The sequence below is a fragment of the Schistocerca serialis genome, chromosome 2, assembly GCF_023864345.2.
Source record: "Schistocerca serialis cubense isolate TAMUIC-IGC-003099 chromosome 2, iqSchSeri2.2, whole genome shotgun sequence".
Taxonomy (NCBI): Eukaryota; Metazoa; Arthropoda; class Insecta; order Orthoptera; family Acrididae; genus Schistocerca; species Schistocerca serialis.
The window spans coordinates 861,026,494-861,046,796 of NC_064639.1; the positions used below are offsets into that span (position 1 = coordinate 861,026,494).

The following is a 20,303-nucleotide window of genomic DNA, read 5'->3' on the forward strand; positions in this document are numbered from 1 at the left end:
GGACGATCTGGATGGCCAAATCGTTCGCTTGAACTGTCCAGAATGTTCTTCAAGTCAATCGCGAATAACAGGGGCCCAGTAAAAGTTTCATAGTCGTTTGGGGACATGAAGTCCATGAATGGCTGAAAATTGTCTCGGAGTAGCCGAAAATAGCCATTTCCAGTGAATGATCCATGCAAACACAGCCCACACCATCATGGAGCCACCACCACCTTGCACAGTGCCTTGTTGACAAATGGGACCCATGGCCTCATAGGGTCTGCGTCACACTCGAATCCTACCATCAGCTCTTACCAACTGAAATCAGGACTCATCTGACCAGCTCGCGGTTTTCCCAGTAGTCTAGGTCCCATCCGATATGGTTACGATCCCAAGAGAAGCGCTGCAGGCGACATCGTGCTGTTAGCAAAGGCTCTCGGCTCGGTCGTCTGCTGCCATAGCCCACTGACGCGAAATTTCGCCGCACTGTCCTGACGGATTCGTTCGTCGTAAGTCCCACATTGATTCCTGCGGTTGCTCGTCTGTTAGCACTGACAACTCTATGCAAACGCCTCTGCTCTCGGTCGTTAAATGAAGGCCATCGAACATTGCTTTGCCTGTGGGGTGAGAAAACGGCCGAAATTTGATATTCTCGACACACTCTTGACGTTGTGAATCTCGGAATATTGACTTCTCTATTTCGGAAGTGGGATGGTTCAAATGGCTCTGAGCACTATGGGACTCAACTGCTGTGGTCATAAGTCCCCTAGAACTTAGAACTACTTAAACCTAACCTAACCTAAGGACATCACACACATCCATGCACGAGGCAGGATTCGAACATGCGACCGCAGCGGTCGTGAGGTTCCAGACTGTAGCGCCTTTAATCGCTCGGCCACTCCGACCGGCGGAAGTGGGATGTCCCATGCGTCTAGCTCCAACTACCATTTCGCGTTCAGGGTCTGTTAATTCCCGCCGTGCGACCTAATCAAGACGGAAATATGTGCATACAAATCACCTGAGTACAAATAACAGGTCCGCTAATTCATTGCCCTTCAATACCTTGTGTACGTTATAGAGCCGCCATCTGTATATGTGCATATCGTTATCCCGTGACTTTTGTCACGTGAGTGTAAATCAATGGCGATGAGTGAACACCTGTGACGGGCCGGGACTCGATACGAGTCTTCCAACTTTGTGCAAGCGGTCACCTTAACAACTTCGGCTATCCGAGAGTGCTTCACATCCTACCCAAATTCCCAATCGTCTTGCGGGAACAATGTGAGGTGCTGCGAACAATGAGGAGAACGCTACGGCAATAGTCCGCGAGAAGTTGGGAATTTGGATCGGATGTGAAGAGTGCTCGGATAGCCGAAGTGGTTGGCTTAATCGTAAGCCAACCACTCGCTTAAAGCGGGAAATCCGGCTTAGAATCCCTGTCGGGCACAGGTTTTCACTTATCGCCATTAAATTATTTAAAGTCCTCGTGCGGTTGAAGTCCGTATTTCTCTTTCATAATGTATTTACACATCCCCGCAATCATGACAGTGTGGTTCCTGCTTTTTCGGACGTGTCCGAAAGAACAGACACCACGCATGTAATAGAAATAAACTAAGGTTATTTTTTTCAAATCCCGATTCACATTTCGCAACTAAACAAGATGTTTTCGTAACCATGACAAAAACTTTCGACAATGACACAGAGAAAGAAACGTATCAATTTGAGGTAAGGAAACATGATGCAGAAACCAATAAGCCGCAAATTATCAAGCTAGGTGTGTTACAGATAACTTTATCAATGAAATACGAATAGTTCTTTGTGCGATGTAGTAAATAAATTTATTTTATACATTACTGCTAACCTTGTAGGGTGGATAAAAGCGACCAGTATGTATGAGGTTTGACAGACCGAGGTGGCGAATGATTAGCACACTGGACTCGTATTCAGGAGGACAACGGTTCAAACCCGCATCCGGATGCGGTGGTCCCGATTTAAGCTTTCCGTGATTTCCCTAAAGTCGCTGCGGGCAAATGCCGGAGGTTCCTTTGAAAGGACATGGCCGACTTCCTTCCCCATCCTTCCCTAATCCAATGGGCCGGATGACCTCGCTGTTTGGTCCCTTCCCGCAAATCAACCAATCAAGCATCCAACCATGAGGTCTGGAGACTGAAAACTCCCTGAGAGTAGACTGATGTAGTCTGTCTTGATACAACAGCTGTAACGCTGCAGTCTGTATTTAAATGTTGAAGTTAACAGTCGATCAGCCCTAGCGAAATTGTTTTGTACACAATTGTGGAGTAAAACGAACGGTGACCGTAGGGAATTTGGCGGGTATCCGCGCAACCGACTTTCAACACACACCTTGTTTCCAGAACTCTAACATTGGTCATGGAAGGCAGGACAAGGAGTACCACATTACAGCGATCGAGGAAGAAATAATATTTGCTCGCATAGATGAAGAGCCTTCTAAAACCCCTTCAGCTGCAGGTATAACGGCCGTCGCCCACAGCGTTAAGAAATTTTATCGCATAATCTAGACATATGTACATATTTTACAACGTGTTGTTTTAAGAAAGTTGTCAGATTCGGATCTACAGTTCGTATCTATATTAAAGATTTTCTGTTCTATTATATTCGCGTATTTAGGGAGGGGAGAGTGCCTCTCTGTATGCAGCTGTAAGCTTCGTAGTGTTTCATACCTTATTCCCATTATCCCTAGCCGAGAAGCACTATGGTACTAGACGAAATGTTGCACAGTCGTCCTCAAATGCCGATACACAAAATTTATTCAAAAGTTTTCGCGTTGGCACTCTTCCTAAGATTGTAATTAAAGTTCAAATGGTTCAAATGGCTCTGAGCACTATGGGACTCAACATCTGTGGTCATCAGTCCCCTAGAACTTAGAACTACTTAAATCTAACTAACCTAAGGACATCACACACATCCATGCCCGAGGCAGGATTCGAACCTGCGACCGTAGCGGTCACGCGGTTCCAGACTGACGCGCCTAGAACCGCACGGCCACACCGGCCGGCAATTTAAGTTCTTTGTGCGTCTTCCCTACTACTGATTTTACTGGTTCATCCATTACTGATCGCTTCTTCGTGTTGTTCCTAAATATTTAAGGGATATATAAGGCTTTACTAATAATTTACTAGAGATTAAATCCATGATTGCACCGAGGCTGCAACATCTTGTCTTGTTTGGACTTTTGAGCCATTGGAAAGTGGTAGCGGCATAAAGAGTCGCACCAGAAACGTTTCTGCACTGACACTTTCATTTTGATGTACATATGCGTCAAGATCACGTCCACCGATCTGCTAAAGCTCCTCTTGATTCACAGCGTAAGTCAAAATGAAAAATTGCTGGTGAGGAAATATTATGTACCTGTATGCTAGTACCACTTGAAAATAGATAAAAAGCTTAAACAGACCTGCAGCGGACGTTACTAAATTTTTAAAGTTGAGGAAAGCTTACGGTCACGGAAGAACGATGGTTTTAACCTCCAAAAAATTCTTAACGGCTGTGAATCACACACCAAAAAAAAAAAAAAAGAAGATTATCAATAGTTTTGTAATAGGATACTATCGGATTCTTTCTCTTCGTTTTGGGCAGTATCTTGCAATAATGTACTCTTAAAGAAAGCTGTCATTGCTTATAGCTAGAGGAAATTTTATCCAAGCGCCTATACGTTTCCTTACGATCGTGCGACGACGATACTTTACTGTTAACGACAATGTTATCAGCGAACAGTGCTGCAGATACATTGTGACTTTATACGCAGTATGTTAGGGATATAAGTGCAGATATTGTGATCATTCGTACCTTAATATGTACCTATTTCAGCGTGTTAGCCGTTTTTCCTCTGCGCCTAACCGTCTTCCCACAAACATGTCACATAATTTACTACCTGATGTTCTCTGCACGGTCGTAACTGCACCACTAAGTCTACTACACCTGCCAGTATAGACTAAGCGGTTTGCGTCCTTGCGTCCACACTTCAACATCTGACGTGCTGTCTAGGGGAAAATAGGCATTAATGATATACCTGCAGGTACTAACCACCTTAAAAACATACTTCTCTCAATAGCTATTAGTCAGCAAATGGAGAAAATACTGTTCTGTTCAACGTCCTCAGTCACCAACAAAAATGTCTGTACTTACACCTCTACACTGAAAACATTAGTGATCCCATTACGCCGCCACGTTGCGCACGTGATACTATTTTAATTTCTGTTGAACATTTGCAATTCAGTACAAAGTAGTGGGTGCTTCTCGAATCATGTATCTGTGCTAATACTTCATATGATAGTAGTACCTCGGTTATTCCAGAATGTCGTACAATATTGAACGTCTTTCGAAAATCTGGAGACACGGAACGCACTGGACCTATTCAGCTGCGTATATTGTTTGCAAGAAATGGCGCACTAATAAAGCCAGTAACTGTGTCGCACGAGTGGTTTGTCCTGAAACCGATTTTATTATGTATTGTGAACTATGGATTTCATATTTCTAGATTTCCGACAAGCATTTGAAACTATACTTCACTGCAGACTGTTAACGAAAGTACGAGCACGTGGAATAGGTATCCAGATATGTGAATGGCTCGAAGACGTCTTTAGTGATAGAGTCCAGTACGTTGTTTTCGACGGAGAGTGGTTCAAAAAAATGGTTCAAATGGCTCTGAGCACTATGGGACTTAACATCTGTGGTCATCAGTCCCCTAGAACTTAGAACTACTTAAACCTAACTAACCTAAGGACATCACACACATCCATGCCCGAGGCAGGATTCGAACCTGCGACCGTAGCAGTCGCGCGGTTCCGGACTGAGCGCCTAGAAGACGGAGAGTGTTCATCACAGACAAGGGTATCGTGAGAAGTGCGCCAGGGAAGTGTGATAGGGCCGCTATTATTTTCTACATACGTAAATGGTGCACAGGGTGGGCAGCAATCTGCATTTGTTTACTGATGACGCTGTGTGGTAAGGGAAGGTGTCGTCGTTGAGAGACCCTAGGAGGATACAAGGTAACGCAGACAGGTTTTCTAGTTGGTGTGGTGAACGGCAGCTAGCTCTAAATATAGAGAAATGTGCGTTAATACAGACGAGTAGGAAACACAATCCCGTAATGTTCGAATACAGCATTAGTAGTGTTCTGCTTGCCACAGTCACGTTATTTAAATATCTGGAAGTAACATTGCAGAGCGATGTGAAATGAAACGAGCATGTGACAACTGTGACAGGGAAGGCGAATGGTCGACTTCACTTTATTGCGAGAATTTTGGGAAAGTGTGGTTCATCTGCAAAGGAGACCGCATGTAGGATGCTAGTGCGACCTGTTCTCGAGTAGTGCTCAGTTGTTTGCGATTCGCACCAGATCGGATTAAATGAAGACATTGAAGCAATTCAGAGGCGGGCTGCTATGTTTGTTACGGGTAGGTTCGAAGAACACGGAAGTATTAAGGAAATGGAAATGAAATGATCGTATGGCATTGTTGGCCGGGAGGCCTCATTCGGGGAGTTTGGTCGCCGTATTGCAAGTCCTTTTTAGCTGACGCCACTTCGGCGACTTGCGAGTCAATGATGAAAGACGCACAACACCCAGTCCCCCGCCGGAAATCGAACCCGGGCCCCTTGCGTGGTAGGCGGTAACGCTACTGCTACGCAACGGACGTGGACTGTATTAAGAAAGTAAATGTTTCAGGGACTCAAATGGGAATTCCTGCGGAGAAGGTGACGTTCTTTACGAGGAACGCCACTAAGAAAATTTAGAGAACCGGCATTGGAAGCGACTGCAGAACGATTCTACTGGTGCCGACATACATGTCGCGTAAGGAACACGAGCATAGGGTATGAGAAATTAGGGCTCGTACGGAGGCACTGATGAGCCAAAACATTATGACCATCTTCTTAACAGCTTGACTGCCTGTCTTTGGAAAGAAATCCATCACTGATTCTGCGTATCAAGGATCCGAAAGTTTGTTGGTAGGTTTGTGGAGGTATGTGACATTAGATGTTTATGCACAGGTAATATAATTCGCGCAAAGAACGCATCGCTGACTTGCGTACGCGATGAAGGCGCCCGATAGCGACCCATATAGGCTCCATAGTATTTACATCGTACGAATTTGATCGCCAAGATATCAACGTGAGTTCACTATAATGCTCCTCAAACCAATGTAGAATAGTTCTGGCTCCGAGAAATGGACAATTGTACAGCTGAAAGATGACATCGCCGTCGGGGAAGACACCAAGCATGAAGGGAGGCAGGTGGTTCGCAGTTGTTAGCGTGTTTTCTATTACTGCCACAGGATCCATGCAAGCGCAGGGGCATAGAACTGCTCCTATAGCATAATACTGCTCCCACCAGCCTGCATTCGTGAAGGTATACAAGTTTCCAGCCGCCATTCACCTAGATGACGGCGTTTGTGGAAGCGATCATTGACCTAGTGTGGCAAAATAGCCGACACGTTTCCATAGACCGACGATCGAATCCCGATAGACCCGTGCCCACGGCAATCGTAACTGATGATGTCGTTGGGTCAACATGTGAACACGTAAGGGTGGTCTGCTGCGGAGCTCCATGCTCAACAATGTACTATGAACAGTGTGATTCGAAACACTTGTGTGTCCACCAGCATTGTGCTCTTTCGCCAGAGATACCACAGATCAGCATCTATCCTGTTTTACAGATCAGACAAGCCTCCGAACGTAAAATAGTCGTGGACGTAGAGCATTTAGCGCCTAGTGGTAGTTTCACTGTTTTTCTACCTCTTTCCTTAGATGCTCACGACAGTAGCACGTGAACATTCGACCAGCTTCGCCGTTTTAGAGACACTCGCTCACAAGTTCTTCTTAATAATAATCTGCCCTTTGTCAATGGATTTCCTAATTTGGAGCACATATCTCCGCTAGGGTGATTCCCAGTCCGTGTCTGTTCCGCTTACATACTTTTGTTACCGCTTCTTGTGCCTGAAACTTCCCCAGGCGGCATCCAACGTCGCAGTGGACAGTGGTCATAATGTTTTGGCTTATCAGTGTATAGGCAGTCGTCTTTCCCTCGCCTTATTTGCAAGTGGTACAGGAAAGGAAATGACTAACAACTGTGCAGAGTATCCTCCGCCACGCTCCGTACGTGTATATATGTACAGTAAATGTAGCTTTAGATGAGGCTTCCAGAGAAGCCTTCTTTCCTGCAGAAACGTCCTTATGTTCGGGGTTAAGATATGCTTAAGGATACCGCAACGAAAATAACTCTTTTCCAGTCAGTCTTTCGAATTTTAATTTCCTTGGTCCACTCAAGGAGACGTAACGTGGAAACAGTTCAGCAACAAGGAGACATCCAAGAATTTGTGGGAAAGTAGCTCAGGCAACAAGACAAAAACTTCGTTGCATCAGGTATACGAAAATGCGGTTCGTCGTTGGGAGCAGAGTATCAATATTGGTGGGAATTATGTAGAGAAATAGTAAAAGTTTCATTTTGTAAAAATAGAATTTTTTTCTACATCAGTTCGTCTCTATTATTTAACATCCCTTGTACACATTCAAATTTTATCGCCTTTACTGGCTATCGCTGTTATGTGGCTTTCCTTCTGTTCCTCTTTCCTTAAAGTAACCTATTAGGCGGCGAAAGACCTGCCAAGTGAAGACATCTCCACGGTACAGGGATACCTGATTAGCATAAACTACCACCTGTCTGATTGGGAAACGGCGAAACGCAGTGATATCGCGAGTTTTATTCGTATCACTAATCATCTACAGATCAGTCGCTGCAAGCCGCAGACTTCTACAACCAAGGCCTCCGTCAAGCCTTTCATCGTTGAAGAAAACGTGACGTGTTGAAGGGTGAATAAGTGGACAAGGACTGATCCAGTCACCACACCTTGTCTGAGGCCCGGCGCTTACCTGTGGCGGCAACCCGGCGACGCTGGAGTAGGCGAGCGACTGGGGGATGACGGTGAGTCCCACGGTGATGCCGGCCACCAGGTCCCCCACGGCGTCCTCGGTGGAGTAGCGCGGCAACCACGACAGCACGGGCAGCCTCCTGAGGAGCGTCTTCCGCGAGAACGCCTTCCGCACGCGGCTGCCCATCCTCTGCCGCAGGGTGCCCTCGTAGCCGCTGCGTGACGTCACTGTGCAACCAGCGCAACGGCGACGCGTTAACGCTCTGAGAAACAGGCGGTACGACAACGGTACCGCTTCACCTTTCACAGGAGTGATTTTACACTGGGGTGACAACAGTTATGAGATAGCGGTATGCACATATGTAGATGGCGGTGGTATCGCGTACCCAAGTTATAAAAGGGCAATGCATCGACGGAGCTGTCGTTTTTACTCAAGTGATTCACGTGACAATATTTCCGACTGGATTATGGCCGCACGACGGGAATTAAGAGACTTTGAACGTGGACTGGTAGTTGTAGCTAGCTTATCCTTAGTCAAGTTATCAAAGGCCTTTTCCAGGCCTATAAAACACGTATATACGAAGGCTATTCGGAAAGTAAAGCCTGATCGTCGCGAAATGGAAACCACACTCAAAATCAAAACATTTTAGGCCTATTTGCAACAGTTAGCTACGCCATGCAGTTGTTGTTGTTGTGGTCTTCAGTCCTGAGACTGGTTTGATGCAGCTATCCATGCTACTCTATCCTGCGCAAGCTTCTACTTCTCCCAGTACCTACTGCAACCTACATCCTTCTGAATCTGCTTAGTGTATTCATCTCTTGGTCTCCCTCTACGATTTTTACCCTCCACGCTGCCCTCCAATGCTAAATTTGTGATCCCTTGATGCCTCAAAACATGCCCTACCAACCGATCCCTTCTTCTAGTCAAGTTGTGCCACAAACTTCTCTTCTCCCCAATCCTATTCAATACCTCCTCATTAGTTACGTGATCTACCCACCTTATCTTCAGCATTCTTCTGTAGCACCACGTTTCGAAAGCTTCTATTCTCTTCTTGTCCAAACTAGTTATCGTCCATGTTTCACTTCCATACATGGCTACACTCCATACAAATACTTTCAGAAACGACTTCCTGACACTTAAATCTATACTCGATGTTAACAAATTTCTCTTCTTCAAAAACGATTTCCTTGCCATTACCAGTCTACATTTTACATCCTCTCTATTTCGACCATCATCCGTTATTTTATTCCCTAAATAGCAAAACTCCTTTACTACTTTAAGTGTCTCATTTCCTAATCTAATTCCGTCAGCATCACCCGATTTAATTTGACTACTTTCCATTATCCTCGTTTTGCTTTTGTTGATGGCCATGCAGTTACTTCTCTACATACCTGATAGTCGCCGCTTCGACTTTGACCTTAGTCATAGCGTGTACCAACTTATGAATATCCTTCTCATAGAAGGCAGCCGCCTGTCCTCTGCGCCACTTCTCTACGCTGGTCTGCAGTTCGTTGTTTTTGCCAAAATGTTGTCTTCATAGCCAGCGGTTCATGAGAGCAGAGATGAACATCAGAGAGAGCCAAGTTCAGACTTTATGGTGGCTGATAAAACACTCCCCATCGAAAACGGGCAGGGACGTCCTCATTGCCTCTGCTGTGTCCGGACGAGAATATTGCAATGAGGGAGGAAACACATGACAGTTATGTTATGTGGGGTTGCATGAAATCAGGCGAAACGTCTCAGCAGGTACACATACTTGGCATTAGACGCTATTGTTCTAGGCATCTTTAGATGCTCAGAACTGAAAAGATCGACATTACGCGATTGACAGGTGTGGTGTGCGTACTGTAAGATCTTCGGTACACACACCATCAGATTATTTGACTTGTCGCTCTAATGAAGTAGGCGAGTGTCAGCAATATGTCTCGTGGTCTTATCGTGGCGTGTTTATCTTCTGCCGTTAGGTCAGACGATAGAAATGTCTCTTGCACGCTTAGAGTAGCAGATTGACGATGACCAACTTTAAACAGAACTTGATTAATTTTCACACACATTTATTAGAACAATAACAAGCATAAAAATAACTTAACTTGGTTATGGATGCTATTTACAATTGACAATCTGAAGTTCCTTTGGTCTTGGTGCGTTAATCTTATTCTCACATATCTCTGATACTTGACAAAGTGTCTATACATTTCTCTTCATGGCTATGTACAGGAATATGATAATCTTATTAGGCGCAGACTGAAACTTGACTACAGACTAATGCAGACAAATGCAGACTAATACAGACAAAGGCAGACTGACTAATCATAGGTCTGTACACTCGTTATAATACCTCGAGCGTTCAGGTATCACTGCGCGAGTGTGATTCGCGAGAAGAAAAGGTTCTACATTAGCAGCAATCTCATTGGCTGCGTGACATATTAATACGCGGATCGGCGGAAGCAGAATTTGGTCCGTCTCTATGGCAGCGCCATCTCGTAGTGCGGAGACGGACGAGCGCTGCGCCTGCACTGTTGTGCTTAGCGGGGCGCGCTCTAGTGGGAAAGTTGTGTATGCGCTGACTACGCGGAACTATGTACACAACAACAGACATGCTAGAGACGCTGCCCAATAGATCTGTGCAAAGCTTCATTGGATTGTCGCTGTCGTTTCAGTTTCACGACCTGTCAGACTTTACTTTTCGAATAGCTCTCATAACTCTCTTCCGTTTTCAATAAACCTCTCTGCCAAAATTCGTAAGAGTCCTATTGCATCTTTTGTGCGTGTATTCCATCTAAAACCAGTCTTTTATTAATGGTTATTGACATAACTTTGCTTTCATGTGAAATCAGGGTAATTATCCTGTGTTCACTACATTTCTAGGTTCATTGTTTCTTTGATATGGCAATCATTACTGTTATCAGCAAGTCCTCTGGTCATTCACCTCTGTCATATATTTGTTACATCACCTCAATATTTCTCTTATTCCTTCTTGCTTCATGCATTTTAGTATTTCTCCTGGTGTTGTATCTGTACTACTGCGCCGGCCAGTGTGGCCGTGCGGTTAAAGGTGCTTCAGTCTAGAACCGCGTGACTGCTACGGTCGCAGGTTCGAATCCTGCCTCGGGCATGGATGTGTGTGATGTCCTTAGGTTAGTTAGGTTTAAGTAGTTCTAAGTTCTAGGGGACTAATGATCACAGATGTTAAGTCCCATAGTGCTCAGAGCCCTTTGAACCATTTGTACTACTGCTTTCCCATTTCTCACTGTAGCTGTTGCACACACTGCTTATTCCATTATGATCTTGGTCCTGTCTCGGTATCATTTACACTGTTCATGGATTCAAGTTCCATAGTTGTTGGTTTGTGATTAGTGTCAAATGGCTGGTTTAAGTAGTCTTCCCATCTCTGTAGGATGTCCTCACGATATTTATACGCTATATTTTCGTCTTTACTGAGAATTTCTATAGTAGCACTTTTTTTGATCCCATGTTGTAGTCTTTACTCTGTTATACAGTAAAGCATATTTACCCTTCCTCTCCAATTCTTCAGTTGAGTCACACTCCTTTTTTTTTGCTATTTTTTCCTAGCCTGCTCTGTTTCTCTACGCAGTTCGTTATCCAGCCTTCAGTACGTTTTTCTTGCATCTTCTTTATTTTAATTTTTCAGTTTTCATCTCTCCTCCGATATCATTTCCTGTGTAACCCACGGCATTTTTGTCCTTTTCCCGTTTACATATCTTACGCTTTTCTGTTCTTCTTTTATGATTCTATCATTCATCATAAGTACTTCTTATATGATTCCTTCTTTCAACATATTCCAGTACTCGTTGGCATTATCATGGGGTTTGATGCCTCGTAATGTGTTAATAAACGATTTGCAAATACGTACACAAAATTGTGAAATACATAGAGGAGAATATACGTCAATTACACCAATGACTAAGGTCTTTTATTCATTTGTCGTATGGTGAACATGCGAATCTTCATTATTTGCTTAAGATAAATAATATGGCTACTAAGGGTGCATGTGGCATACGAACCGCGTATTGTCCGCTCATTAACTACTCAGCGTGGCGCACCACGGCTATGTTTCCTCGTTCAAGGCAATAAAAGCACGACGACAGGGCTGGGCGGCTTGACCAGTCTCCTCCTGACGTCACAAAGGCACGTCGGCAACGCGTGATTCTACTCGCCTTGTTTGTCTGCAACCTGCAGTACCGTCCAGTCACTCGGGAGTGGTCCACTGCTGGCTGTAGACAAACAAGGCGCGCACGATGACGTGCTGCCGACGTCCCTCTGTGACGTCACGTGGAGACCGGTCAAACCGGCCAAACCTGTCGTCGTTCTTTTATTGCCTGTTGTAAATACTAACTTTCCAACGAAATTTAGGCTGAAAACAGATTATGTTTGCTACGGTTATTATCTTAATTTATCATTGCTGGGTCCTACAGAACCTAATAATAAAAAAATAACGTAAAAAACACAACAAAAAAATCTATTTTTAGGCTTAAATTTTGGTAGAATACTAATATTTAAACATATTTGCATTCCACAGAAATGAATAAAAGTATCCACTGGTGATGGCACTAAGGAGCTTTAATAAGTTTGGGCATTTATAAATGACATTTGTTTGCACAACAGGTGGAACTGAATTTCTGGAATTAAGAATGATAATAAGTGATAAGACGAACGTTTGTTATTGTACAATTATTAGCCTAAGTTTTCCACCTTTGTTCATAATGATTGATGTGGATACTATTTGTATAGCGACTCAGGTTCCACCATCGTTTCACGCAACTGGTTAAAAGAAAGAATAATCAGAGTGTAAACTACATTCCTCATATGCCCACAGAAGAAACGGTCATTGTGTAGCTGACGTTTGCGGATGATGTATGACAGCTTTTCGTCTCCTAGTGCATCCGCGGAGTAACTGTGCATGAAACAGTTTTCTATGCTCCACACAGATACCTACATGATATAGCAACATTCTACTTCGAAAGAGGTTGGCTGTGTTCTTCCGCAAGCTGTGGCAAATCAACCAGGTACAGATGGTTAACGATTTTTTCCTTTGTTGTCATCATCAGGGGCAGGGTGGCGACGAGAACGGTACCTAGCCAGCAGCAACCAGTAACATTGTCACAACCCATATAACGAAGTCGAACCCCTAGAGATATCGGACAGCGCAAATAAGAAGAAGAAGTAGAAGAGGAAGGTAATCAAGAGCGGAGTGTGATCGTACATACATCAAATAGTCATCCAGTGCACGTCATAGTGACCAGATGCAGAAATGAAGGAGGTTGCATTTGTTACTAGAGATTATGTTGAAGTAATTAAGCTAGAGTTGAGCAAACGATACCTGCATTCGAATGGACTCGAGTTTTCCAGATGCATCGCAAAACTCGTTACAACTTCGATCCTGTTTGAACAATCGCGTGACGTTTGACTCGCACCACGCAAGTGCAAGCGATGCGCTAGAAACTACGAAACAGTCACAAGAACAACATATAGCTCTGCATAAAATGTATCAGTTTCGTGAAACACAGAAGGAAATGGTATTAAACCCTACTATTATAGAAACACCTGTTGCATCTTAACAAACTTGCAATAAGAATTCTCAATATTTACAGGTCTATAATCATTAACGATTATTTTTAAGCAAAGTTAACAGTTGTGCAACGTCGAAATACGATAGCGCCTTTCTACCTGTCATGTCTACTTTTCGACACGTCTTACTGCGCTGATTCTGAATCCAGTACAATATTTTATTTGGTTACAATAATTTACTAATTCAGTTTGAAAGCAACATTCGATCCCTAATCACACATTGGAGTAATGAGTGAAATAATTACCACCTTTTAAACGTCTTGAAAGCAAAAGGGTAGCATTCTGATGAAACAAGGAAGAAAGGTTTTCAAGATGTAAATGCCTAATAAACGAAATAAATAATACTAAACTGATAGAAATTGCGATGGCATGAATAGCGGCGGCAAGACCCGTCGTGCGAAAACAGTCACGGAAATTTACAACACCAAGAAGGAGTAGGGCGACGTGAACGAAAGTTGGTAGGCGTATTTCTATACCTGAAAGATGATGTCGATTCATATTTCGCACCACTATGAGATTGCAAATCAGATTTGCTTTAAATACACGATGTAACTGTCGTAAGCGTTAGTTACCTTTGAAATTGGAAGTGGTGGATTGATGTTAGCCAGGAATGCCTTTAAGGTGACAAAATTCCTCGCTGAGTTTGAACGAGGTCGTGCGACAGGGCTACGAGTAGATGGGTCTCCTTTATGCCATATTGCAGAAAGACTCGGCACGAATGTAGCCACTGTACATGATTGCTGGCAGCGGCGGCCGCGAGAATGTACGCTCGCAAGAAGACTGGACTCAGGACAGCCACATGGCACTACTGAGGGGGAAGACCATCGTGTTCGGTGTACGGCTCTGGCACACCCTACTGCATGTGCAGCAGCAGTTTGAGAAGCAGTTCGTACCAAGTGATACAACGTACTGTTACAAATCGGTTACTCCAAGCACAGCTACTACCCAGACGCCCTGTAGCGCGCATTCTACCGACCTCAAACCACCACCATTTGCGCTCTTCGGTAGTGTCAAGAGAGAGCTCGTTGAAGGCCAGGGTGGAGTTGTGTTTTCTGATGAAAGATGGTTCTGTCTCGGTGCCAGTGATGGTCGTGTGTTGGTTGGATGGAGGCCAGTTGGCCTGCAACCAGCCTGTCTGCGTGTTACACGCACTGGACACACACATGGAGCTATGGTCTGGGGTGTGATTTCGCATGACAGCAGGAGCACTCTCGTAGTTATCCCATGCACCCTGACTGAAAATTGTACGTCAGTTTGTACGAACTATTGCGTTGACATGCCTGAACAGCATTCCAGGGGGTGTTTTCCAACAGGATAACGCTCACCCGCTCACCGCTGTTGTAACCCAACGAGATCTGTTTCCATTGGAGCACATGTGGGACATCATTGGTCGATGACTCTGTCGTCATCGACAATCATCATCAACTGTCTCTGTATCAACGACGAAGTGTAACGGGCATGGAACTCCACGCGACAAACTGATATGCTATATTTATAGGAGACAATGCATGCAAGTCTGCATGCTTACATTCAACATTCTGGCGATTATACCGGATATTAATGCACCAGCATTTCACATCCGCAGTGTCTTATTTAGCGGTTAATTAACCTGTGATCTTGCAACATTAATCACTTAAATATCTTTCTTAGATAAATGTATTCCCGAAATTTCTTAACTCTAGTTTAATTATTTTTTAGTGTTGCTATTTTTTTATTCGTCAGTGTAATACCAACAGACGTTACTAGAACGCGGTCCTAGCGGCTACTCGAGGACTGAACTGAATCGTGATTGTGATATGTTTTTATTTATTTATTAATTTCTGTTGGACCTTAGAACCCATCATGACACTCCGTGTTCCACCGTTTTTTTAAATTTTTTATTTCTTTTAATTACAAGTCTCAGCGCATTAAAACCGTAAGAAACTTAATAAAGATAATACCAAGTCAATAGATCGCGAGGCGATCGAAAGTTCGAGCAGAACCCGAGATTTCCCGACGTGTGATGTAAACTGCTCGAACCGTTCGAATCCCAATCAGGTACAGTTCTAATTAAAGCTACAGGTGAGGTAATACAAAAGAAACTAGCAAAATTATTTACGGAATATCTGCAGATCGTCGAAACTGGAACAACGCTCTGATTGTTATACTTGACAAGTGAGAAGTCACGAAAATCTCTTCAGAGAATCTCATCGTTTACTCTGCTCCTTCCTATGGACCCGTGACTGGGATACAGGGATACACTCACACGCCATCGTCAAATACATAAACAGGGACGTACGGAACGCTAAAAACACAGGGACTGGCGCCAGATATGCATCAGATACAGTGTTACAATTTGCATTAACTGTTTCAATTGCTGGAAAGCATTCCATCGACTTCAATAATACCACCCCTCTCCACCCGCTCATCCACAAAAACCACCTCTAACTGACAACATGAGCAAAGCTGACTGCTTTGCAAACATTTTTCCCGACGTCTTCACAATTCCTTGACTGCTCACTGTTCCTACAATTCATGAAAGTGCAAATAACACTCTCCCACCCTTGGCTCCCAACTTTCATTCCTCTGATAGCACATCACGGACAGAATGAAATACACCAATCACAGCACACAATATAAAGCAAGCACTAAACAGAAAACGCAACACTTAACCTAGTTATGAAAGCATTACTTATTGACACATAAATCAATGCTCCCTCTCTTTTCTACACATCCTTGCCATGTTACCACCCAGCAGGTTACTACCCAGAGTTGCGGAAAACTGCACAAACCACCTACTGAGACTTCCTCTTATCATCCCATCAGCCTTGCATAAGTGTTTAGCGAAGTCTTTCAGTCCGCTCTCTCAAAATGCATCCATCAACACCTTAATCAACACTACTCCCGTCCTGTTAACCAATGTGTCTCTTGTCCCAGTTTCTCCTCTGATGACCGTCTCGTGAAACAGTTGGCACCACATCTGCACACACAAGTCACCTAATTCCAATAAATTCCGGGGAGGGGGCGGATGAGCTTTGACGCCACGTTCAATCACATCCCACATGTGTTCAATCTGGTTGAGATCTGGCAATTTGGGGGACCAACACATCGACTGAACTCGCCACTGTGCTCCTCGAACCACTTATTAAAATATGCCACTGCTGTCGGGAAAAGTGATTGTCATGAAGGGGCGTACGTAGTCTGCAACCAGCGCACGATACTCCTTGGCCGACATGGTGCACTGCACGAGCTCCACTGGAACCATGGATGCCCACGTGAATGTTATTCAAAGCATAATGGAGCCACCGCCAGTTTGTCCCGCGGTACAGGTTCAAATGGCTCTGAGCACTATGGGACTTAACATCTATGGTCATCAGTCCCCTAGAACTTACAACTACTTAAACCTAACTAACCTAAGGACAGCACACAACACCCAGTCATCACGAGGCAGAGAACCGCGGTACAGGTGTCAAGGAGCTGTTCCCATGGAAGACGACGGATTCGCAACCTCCCATCGGCATGATGAAGAAGGCATCTGGATTCATAAGACCATGCAATGCTCTGTCGCTGCGCCAACGTCCAGTGCCAATGGTCACGTGACCTTTTCTATCGCAGTTGCCGATGTCGTGGTGTTAACACTGGCACACGCATGGGTCGTCGGTTACGGAGACCCATCGTTAGGAGTGTTTGTTGCGCTGTGTGTTCAGACACACTTGTAATCTGCCCAGAGATAAAGACTGGTGTAAGTTCCACCACAGTTTGCCGCCGTCCTGTTTTACCAGTCTGTCCATCCTACGACGTCCGACATCCGTAATGAGGGAAGGCCGTCCAATCCCACGACGTCAGGATTTGGTTTCACCTGGGCTTCGCCACGTATTGAAGACACTCAGACAGTCCTCCTCGAACACACGACACGTCGTGCAGTTTCCGAAATGCTCGTGTCGAGCCTCCAAGATATCACAATCTGCCCTCGGCCAAACCCAGATAGATCGCGCGCCATCCCCATTCTACACAGCACACTCACTGATACTACATGCACTGTGCATGTGCCTGACTAGCAGTCATTCCTCGCCAGGTGACGCTACTATCCCCTGGACGGGTTTATATCGATAGTAAGTCGATGGTCCATGCAACAAAGAACGTCAACACTTTAAATCTTAATGTAAACGCCAACAAAATTCATCTGCAAAATTTTCACCTTTTGATCGTATTTGTTTCGTGTTTGTATTTTTACAGCGGAGCGTTATGTTTGTACCGCTAGCAGTCCCTCTCACAACCCCCAGCTCCCACCCGTATGGGGCGAAGGGGCTGTAAAACAAATAACAAAAAAGGTTAACAAACGGCGACAATAAAAAACTATAGATCTGTTTGCATACCCGTCGTAATGTGAAACGTATTCATCATCAGTCCAAAAAGAAAGCCGTGTAGGCTGCAGATTCCTTGACTTGCGCTATCGGGTAATTTGTTTCCGGGTTCCGCTTAATAGGTCAGGAGTCCACTACACACAGGAGGCGGCTGAGTGGAAGGGACTGTTTTTTTTTTTTTATATATATAGGTTAGAGGGTCTCCGGGAACCACAGAAAGGGCGTCCGTCTAAAAGGGTGCAGGTAAAAAACAGTAAAGTAGCTGTAGAAACGATCGGTATTGTAGTTGTAAATTGTCGTAGCTGTGTTGAGAAAGAACCAAAGCGCCAAGTCCTAATAGAAAGCACTGAAGTTCAAATAGTTATAGTTACAGAAAGGTGGCTAAAACCGGAAATAAGCTCAGCAGAAACTTTTTCTAACGATATAACAGTGTTCAGAAAGGATACATGAAATACAATTGGTGGTGGAGTATTTATTGCTGTCAGAAGTAGTTTTCTACAATTGGTGGTGGAGTATTTATTGCTGTTATAAGTAGTTCGCCTTGTAGTGAAATTGAAGTAGATAGTTCCTGACAATCGGACTATACTATTAATTGGATCGCTCTACCGACCCCCCGACTCAGAAGACAAAGTTGCTGAACAGTTCAAAGAAGACCTGAGTCTCATTTCAAATAGGTACAATCATAGTCGATAGTGACTTCACCTACCCTCGATTTGCTGGAAAAATTATACGTTTAAAGCCGGTGGCAGGCGTAAAACGTCATCCGAAATTGTACTGAATGCTTTCTCAGAAAATTATTTTGAACAATTAGTTCATGAGCCCACTCGATGCGTGAATGGTTGCGAAAGCATACTTGACCTCTTAGCAACAAATAATCCTGGACTAATAGGGAGTATCATGCCTGAAGAACGCAAAATCCCAAAGATTTGCAAAGTTTTTCAGAAGTTCGAAATAAGGCGCTTGCTTCAATGTGAGATGCTTTTAATAATTTCCACAACGAATCTCTGTCTAGGAATCTGGCAGAAAGACCGAAGAGATTCTGGTCATACATAAAGCAAACCAGTGGCAAGACACAATCAATACCTTCACTGCGCGATAACAGCGGTGAAGTCTCTGATGACAGTGCCACTAAAGCAGAGTTATTAAACACTGTTTTCCGATACTCCTTCACCAAAGAAGACGAAGTAAATATGCCTGAATTCCAATCAAGAATAACTGCCAAGATGAGAAACATGGAAGCAGATATCCTCGGTGTAGCAAAGCAGCTTGAATCAGTTAATAAAGGCAAGGCCTCCGTTCCAGATTGTATACCACTCAGGTTCCTTTCAGAGTATGCTGATACAATATCTCCATATTTAGCAATTATATACAACTTCTCGCTCATAGAAAGTCCGTACCTACAGACTTCAAAATTTCTCAAGTCTCACAAATGCCCAAAAAGAGAAATAGGAGTAATCCGGTGAATTACAGGCCCATATCACTAACGTCGATTTGCAATAGGGTTTTGGAACATCTACTGAGTTCCAACTTTACGAAGTACCTCGAAGAAAACAATTAATTGACGCATAGTCAGCACGGATTCAGAAAATATACTTCTTGTGAAACACAACTAGCTCTTTATACTCATCAAGTAAAGAGTGCTATCGACAGGAGATGTCAAATTGATCTCATATTTTTAGGCTTTCGACACCGTTCCTCACAAGCTTCTTCTAACTAAACTCCGTGCCCATGGAATATCGCCTCACTTGTGCTACTGGATTCGTCATTTCCTGTCAGAAAGGTCACAGTTCGTAGTAATAGACGGAAAGACATCGAGTAAAACAGAAGTAATATCCGGCGTTACCCAAAGCAGTGTTATGGGCCCTCTATTCCTCCTGATTTATATTGACGACATAGGAGACAATCTGAGTAGCCGTCTTAGATTGTTTGTAGATGATGCTGTCATTTACCGTCTTGTAAAGTCATCAGATGACCAAAACGAATTGCAAAATGATTTAGATATCTGTATTGTGAGAAAACTGGCATTTGACAGAGAATAACGAAAAGTGTGAAGTCATTCACATGAGTACTAAATCCGCTAAATTCGGGTTACACGATGTCACACAAATCTTAAGGCTGTAAATTCAACTAAATACTTAGGGATTACAACTACAAATAACGTAAATTGGAACGATAAGTAAATGATGTTTTGGGTAGAGCAAACCAAAGACTGCGATTCTTTGTCAGAACACTTAGAATGTGCAACAGGTCTACTAAAGAGACTGCTTACGCCACGCTTGTCCGCCCTATTCTGGAGTACTGCTGTGCGGTGTGGGATCCACATCAGGTGGGACTGACGGATGACACTGAAAAAGTTCAAAGAAGGACAGAAATTTCCAGAATAGAGGAGATAATGCCACAGATACGATACGTGAATTGGAGCAGCAATAATTAAATCAAAGGCATTTTTCGTAGCGACGGGATCTTATGAAATTTCAATCAACAGTT

At 44.0% G+C, this 20,303-nt stretch overlaps 1 protein-coding gene across 1 annotated transcript in view; it reads right to left on the reverse strand.

Annotated features, from left to right (window-relative positions):
• LOC126458163 (sodium-independent sulfate anion transporter-like) overlaps positions 1 to 20,303 on the reverse strand; it is a 177,883-nt gene that overhangs the window by 54,292 nt on the left and 103,288 nt on the right. The window contains exon 3 of the mRNA XM_050095031.1: positions 7,885 to 8,111. Within this exon, the coding sequence (XP_049950988.1) occupies positions 7,885 to 8,111 (227 nt within the window). The remainder of the gene's footprint in view (positions 1 to 7,884; positions 8,112 to 20,303) is intronic.